This window comes from Scyliorhinus torazame, chromosome 7 (genome assembly GCF_047496885.1).
Source record: "Scyliorhinus torazame isolate Kashiwa2021f chromosome 7, sScyTor2.1, whole genome shotgun sequence".
In the NCBI taxonomy this organism is placed as follows: Eukaryota; Metazoa; Chordata; class Chondrichthyes; order Carcharhiniformes; family Scyliorhinidae; genus Scyliorhinus; species Scyliorhinus torazame.
In genome coordinates, this window is record NC_092713.1 from 99406897 (window position 1) to 99414102 (window position 7206).

At 43.3% G+C, this 7206-nt stretch overlaps 1 protein-coding gene across 3 annotated transcripts in view; it reads right to left on the bottom strand.

Annotated features, from left to right (window-relative positions):
- The window catches only part of cachd1 (cache domain containing 1), a 262478-nt gene extending 256614 nt beyond the window's left edge, over positions 1–5864 (bottom strand). For 2 of the 3 annotated variants that reach the window (XR_011948199.1, XM_072511134.1), the window contains exon 1: positions 4691–5864. Coding sequence is in view for 2 of the 3 variants with exons in the window: in XM_072511134.1 (XP_072367235.1) it covers positions 4691–4963 (273 nt within the window). In the remaining variant the exon portion in view is untranslated. The remainder of the gene's footprint in view (positions 1–4690) is intronic. The other variant, XM_072511136.1, reaches the window with a different exon arrangement.
- Positions 5865–7206: the final 1342 nt, after the last annotated feature.

A 7206-nucleotide genomic window follows, 5' to 3' on the forward strand; every position in this document is an offset into this window, starting at 1 on the left:
TGCCAATGACAATTGCTGCTCCCCTTCTATTGCCCAGGATGAGTGGCTCGCTCAGCACAGATCATGGATTGAAACTGGAGCATTCTTCATCTATTTGCCATATCACCACACAAACTGCAAAAAAGCGACACTGGATCTGGACCTCCTGACCCAACTTTGTTCTGCTTCCTTCATGTAACACAACCTTGGGAGCAAAAGAACAGATAATCTGTTGCTGCACCAATGGTACATCAATTAGCCATCAAGAAGTACAAGACAGTGGTCAAATGAAATAACCACTAGATGATCTCCATCCATTGCCTTCCCTGCACTGACTCAAGCTGATGGGCAGTTTCACAGGATTCAAGGAAATTTATGTAACATTTTATAATTTTACAATCTTCACGCAGGAATCTAAAACAATGTAGTTTGTCAAATGATTTGATTCTGGAGTTCAGCACTGCTAACCCCGATCCTAATCAAGCGTCCTTCCTCACTTCACAGCAGGGTTTGCTGGATATTGATCAAAGTTAGAACATGGGCTGATAGTTTTGTCCCTGGATCAGACATGATGATACCAATTTTCCCCCCTAACTACTGCATCAGCTCAGATTAGTTAACACACACAGTGAGACAGAGTGAATTTGAGATACTGCAGTTTACATGGTTGTTACACTAACAACTGTGTGCCATTCACTTGTGTTTCATTGTGACATCAATTACAAAGAAATAACAGTTGAGTTTGATGTGCATTACAAAATAATAATGTAACCTGTGAGCCAACAAGGCAATTGGGGCAGCTCCCCTCTTCAAACTCTGATGTAATCAGACAGACTGGCAAAATGCCGAGGCTAATACTGTGCGTGCAGTTTGGCAAAATTCAAATAAAATTAATTTATGGCTATTTCATGTCAAAATGCACGTAGAAGGTAGAAAATTAGGAAAAACTTTAACTTTTTCTAAAAACAATTATATGACCATATTTTTCATAAATGTCATACATTTGACAAGGTTTTAAACCAAATATGTGACTAAAGCAGAATATAGTTTCAGATCATATCACAGAATTGTTATAGTACGGAGGAAGGGCATTCAACCCATCGTGACTGCACCAGCTCTCCAAGTGAGCAATATCATCGAATGTCATATCTCCGCCTTCTCCCCATAACCTTGCACATTCCTCCTTTTCGGATAATAACCCAATTTCCTTTGATTGAATCTGCCTCCACCATACTCTCGGGCAGTGCATTCCAGATCCTAATCACTTATCGCACGAAGGAGTTTCACCTCACGTCTCCATTGTTTCTTTTGCCAATTGCCTTAAATCTGTGCCCTTTCATTTTCGATCTTTCCATCAGTGGGAACAGTTTCTACTCTGTCCAGACCCATCATGATTCTGAATACCTCAATCAAATCTCCTCGTGACCTTCGCTTCTCCAATCTCTCTATATGACTGGATTTCTCATCCCTGGAACCATTTATGAAGCTTTTCTGCACCCTCTCTAATGCTGGGCCATTTATGGAGAAACTTAACCATGGATTGTACCGGCGTTGTAAACTTGCCTTTCAATAGGGGGAATTGTTGCCTCACTGGCTTTTCTGAATAAATGCACCAACTAATGCGATGCTGAGCCATTCAATGCAAAAAAGGTCCCAGTTTCAATTCTTGGTTTGATTTAGCTGAGCTCAACCAGTGCAACAGGACGCCCGCTGCAATCCTGGACTCTGGAGTGGAAAAATTATTCACAGTTCCCAACGCTGTTTGCTATCCATAAAACCCTGCTGCTAAGTGCGCACCAGGTGAAGAGTGGGTCAAGGCATGGCTGCGATGCCCTATCAGTCAAATAGCTTGGCAACACTCACACCAAGGCTCGCATATGAAAAATGGCATTTGGGCAAGATACCAGAAGGTTCCCAATGCTCGTGAAAAAACATTTTGCAGCAGCAATCAGTACTTCTAGATTATAGTAGAATGGTAGAAACATTTTTTTTTAAATTCTAAAAGTAGAACACAAATCCTATGGGTTCTTTCCTACAACCCATTATTTATATAATTAAGTACAACAATAGCCTGTATAAATAAGTATAATTTATAGGAAGTATAATTTCTACAGCAGAAGGAGGCCATTCGGCCCATCGAGTCTGTATCAACTCTCTGAAAGAGTACCTTACCGAGGCCAACTCCCCCTTCCTATCCCCGTAATCCCACCTAACCTGCATACCTTTGAATACTAAGGGGAAATTTAGCATGGCCACTTAACCTGCACATCTTTGGACTGTGGAAGGAAAATGCTGCTACTGGAGGAAACCCACACAGACATGGGGAGAAAGTGCAAACTTCACAGACAGTCACCCAAGGCTGGAATTGAACCTGGGTCCCTGGTGCTGTCAGGCAGCAGTGTGCCACCATTCCGCCCTTGTGACATCTTGTGTCATATCTTGCGACTTCCACAAACATTTGAAGAAATCCAAATGGACTATGGCTTTTAGTATGACAACTTGTCAAAAGAAATATGCTATCCTTAGGTACTTGGTTAAATACATTTGAACAGAGCTTCATTTATAATCTCTTGCATTAGGCAATTTATAAATTAACGGTCTCAGGGAAACAGACAAAAAGGAAAATGATACTATGTGGATCACTGAAGTCAGAAATATAGGCCATGCGCTACAAGCTTCCCTCAATGGCTCCATTCCATGCAGGCAAATTTGAAGAGAGTGAGAAAAATAAATACACCTCCTTTTGGAAGGTGCTTATCCTTATTGTGGTACAATTCTACCATGCAAGCTGGTCAAAAAGCTATGATTACAGGGCATCAGAAACATGGCTATCCCTATCCAACACCCACACACTTGCCAACTGCGGTGACTGGATAGCAGCTAGATGCTAGAACCCAGCTGATATGACTCCCTAGCTTTGAAGCACTGAGCAACTCTCTGAACTCCCCCTCACTTCCCCTTCCTCCTGTAATCAGCCAACTGCATAGAGGCCAGGGATCAAATCTGGAATTTCCTGGTCTTTAATACCACATCAGATAAACTGACCGCCAAAGTAATTGGGGTAACTCAAGCTCATCTTTATTATATGAATGATAAAAAAATTACTGGAGCCTAACCCATAAACAACAAAAACAATGAACAGAAGGGCTATAGAGGTCATCAAGTTCCCCACCCACCAAGACAAAACCTTTTCACATCTCAAAGGGGCACACAATCTGAGCATATTTAACACCCCCTTGACTGCCAAGCCCATTTGCTTTCACCTTTTGTCAGCCCCACACAGAGTTAAAATACCATCCATCCTCACATTTGTCAAGGGTGTATCTGAGCAGGGAAAAGAAACAAAAATGAACATTGTAACCTTGATATTGTCTCTTGGAGTGAGCAACAAAGCACCGTGAAACATTTCAAAACAATTCAAAACATATTTGCATTAAAAACTAATCATCACGGTATTTTATTGAGATTACGAAGTTAATGGTTTCATGGCATGATTCCGGAGGAAATGTGCAAATGATCAGAACTGAACTACTGAAATATTCTACAGACACTCCGAAAACAAACATCTCTTCAATCCCATCACCAATGTGAAGCCTATAGAACCATAGAATGTATATTGCAGAAGGAGGCCATTTGGCCCATTGAGTCTGGTCCTTGGAAACAGCACCCTACTTAAGCCCACACTTCCACCCTGTAACCCAGTAACCTCCTTCCCCGTAACCCAGTAACCCCAGCTAACCTTTTGGACACCAAGGGGCATTTTTAGCCTGGCCAATCCACCTAACGCGCACATCTTTGGACTGTGAGAGGAAACTGGAGCATCCAGAGGAAACCCCCGCAGACACAGGGAGAAAGTGCAAACTCCACACAGACAGTCACCCGAGGCCGGAATTGAACCCAGGACCCTGGAGCTGTGAGGCAGCAGTGATTATCAAATAGGGAAGCCACAGGTCAGGGGCACAAAATGATCAATGATCCACAATCTGGGAGCATGATGCAAGACTAAAAAATGTAAAGTGCAAATCCTATTCTCGACTCGGGCTATAGTCAAGAAAGACGACTTAATGAAGACAGAGCATCTTGGTATTTAAATGATTAACCAATAGGGGGGGGTGTCATAAATAAATGAAGACTATGGGAATAATGGCTGGAAATGGGATAGTACATTGGAATAAGATAAAAAAGAGATCTGGTGCTTGGATGGGAATGATGAATATACAACTTGGAAAAAGCAGCACAACGTGTTAGAATGTGAAGAAACAGAGGGTCACTGAACGTGGCTGGACAGAAAGTGGAATGAGAAAGTTTCAGGATTGGAAGTAGAATAGTCAACGGTGGATAACAAACAGAATGGGGGGGGGGGGGGGCATTGGAATAGGTGCATATTTTTCCAGATCAATGTTATGAATCAATGACAGCAGACGCCATCACCCAGCCCGCCCAAACAATTACTACCAATACACCACTTCACATATTATCTAAGCGAGGCAAATACATTCTTACTGGGAATCTTCATCGACAAGGTTGATACAGTGTCCCAAGAGGCATCCAAGATTAGAGGAAACAAAAATTGGACTGTTGTAGGAACAGGTTCTCCCAGCTGGAAAATCAATTGCTTTGGCCGAGGATGCCTCATCCAGGTGTTTTTTTTTGTTTGCAGACAGGATCCCAGGGAACTGGGACCATCACCAGAGGAAAAGCATGTTCTTACCTGCATGTTGAAGACTCCAAGCTCGCTTGTAGCTAGGACTCGCATCTGATTCGCAAGAACCTGCGCCTCGTCCAGGATAGCGAAGTCTCCCGATTCTGAGGGGGCAGCGGATCCGGGTGAGGAGAGCAGGAGAAGGGAGATCAGGGCGGCGAGGAGAGAGCTCACAGAGCAGGATGGATCGGTACTGCGGGCCCGCTGAGATGCTGCCATCGCCGGGACCCATGCGGAATGTCCAGCTCCCATTTCCACACATCCACGGCTCCCTCTCGCCATGATGAAGGGGGGGGGGGGGATCTGAATGCGCAAAAAAAACTTTCTTCAAACTCTACCACAAACTCCCCCTCTGAAAAAATGCTGCTCACACCCTCCCCCCCCCCCCCCCCCGCAAAAAAAAAACCCTCAATTCAATCTTTCCAACTGCAAGCCTTTTTCAAGTTTCCCTTCACGTATAAACAAAATGCACAAGAAAAACTTTCTTCCACTGATATCCTCCCAGAGCAGCTCCCTCTGCAAATGCGAATCCCGGGACTCGCTGCTTACTCTATGGGAGGAAAAAAAGCTTGAATTCCAGCTACAAAAGATCAGTGCAAAACCCGGGCTGGATCTCAGGCTAAAATGCAAGGCCGTGTAACCATAGCAACCTCACCTACGCAATGCAATCGTGAATGCTCAGATCTTTACTTCATTCTTTTGATCATCTTCCCCACCAGTGTTAATTCTAGAAAACCTTAACACTTTCTCCCGCTCTGGAGAGGATCGCCTGGCGCCTCTTGGACACAATGCCACGCTAACACAGGGATACAATGTGTCTGGGGCTGATTCGTATATATCTAAAATCTCTATGTACCACACAACTCATCAATGTTTCGTGCTCCTCTGAACTTTAATCGTTTGCTTCTCCTTAACATCTAACTACCCCCTCTTCCATCTTCTTCGTCCTCATTGCATTCTCGCTGTATTAGTGTCGAGATTGATCTCTTTGCCCTACTCCACTCCAATTCATCCTTTCCCAGCACCTCGAAATTCGGCAACGCTTTATCTCCTCAAGTCCCAGCTCCTCCTGGAATCTATAAGCTTTTAAAAGTCAAGCTTCCCATTACGTAGCCTCCATTTAATTTATTCCCTCCCTTCGTCTGTTGCCTTTCCCTATCTTTGGCGATGTCCTCCCGCCCGCACATAAGTTTCTCAGGAATAAAAATAACATTTGCGAATCCAAAGGACTCGGAACAGAAATCCACCCCGCCTTTTCTTAGGATCGTTTTATTTACAAATCAGCGAAGGGGATACGCGATCGGCGATTCAAACCCTTTGGGAGTTTAAGGAACAGCTAAAAGATTCAGAAAAGTATTAAACAGGAGGAATAATTGAATGGACATTTGCTGTATTCTGAAATGGAGATCTGAGACCAGTCTTTTAACTGTTTAACTTTGTTCGTTTGGAAGTGTAACTCTTCCCCCCTCCTTTCCTCTGGAGTTTACCTGCCCGAGCAGACTTGGAAACCTGCTGCTTTGCTTCTCTTTTCGAGTCTGTGGTTTCAATTTACAATGGAGCGTTTCTTGTATTAAGCTTCTGCTGCGCACATCTTTGGGGCAGTCTCAAAATGTTATTTGAAAGAATTAGATTTGTATTCCAAAAGACACTTACAACTTTTCCCTCCAGTGCAAATCTCTATTTTCCAAGAATAATTATTTAAAGGACTTTTTTTAAAGTAACTCTGAATGCAGTATACTTTTTTTAGTTGTTCATTTTCATTTAGTTTATATGATCCGAATGGATGGTGGATGCCATATAACCTCTAAGTCGGAACTTTGATTGTTTACTACTAACCATGTGCTTGGTAAGGAGTCAATTGGATTCATCGTTCAATATAAGTTGTTATCCTGGTCTGCTCGGCCTTTTTTGCACACAAGGAAGGCAATAATTGCAAATGCATAGAAAATACAACACAGAAGGAGCCCAAACAGTTTCTGTTAATCTAGACCCAGCCTTTTCCTTCCAGAAACACAACATTCATAACGCTAAAGTGCAGAAGGAGGCCATTCAGCCCATCACGTCTGCACTGACCTTCCAGAAGAGCACCATACCTAGGCCCACTCTGCAACACCACCTAGCCTGCACATCTTTATACACAAAGGGATAATTTATCTTGGCCAATCCACCTAAGCTGCACATCTTTGGACTGTGAGAGGAGGCTGAAGTATCCGGAGGAAACCCCCATAGATGCGGGGAGAATGTGCAAACTCCACACAGGCAGTCACCCAAGGCCGGAATCAACCCTTGGTCCCTGGCATTGTGAGGCAGCAGTGCTAACCACTGTGCCATCCCATAGAGGCAGGTGGGAAAGGCTACTTGGCCCGTCCATCCAAAAAGATTGTCCCATCTTTTTCACATATGTTTCTTAAATTATTCCAAACTTGTTGCTTCCATTCTTCTTCTTAAAAGTCTATTTTAATCACTGTTTGAAAAATTTCCAGGCATCAGTCGTAAATTAGTCCTTTATTGGTTTGAACTGATAT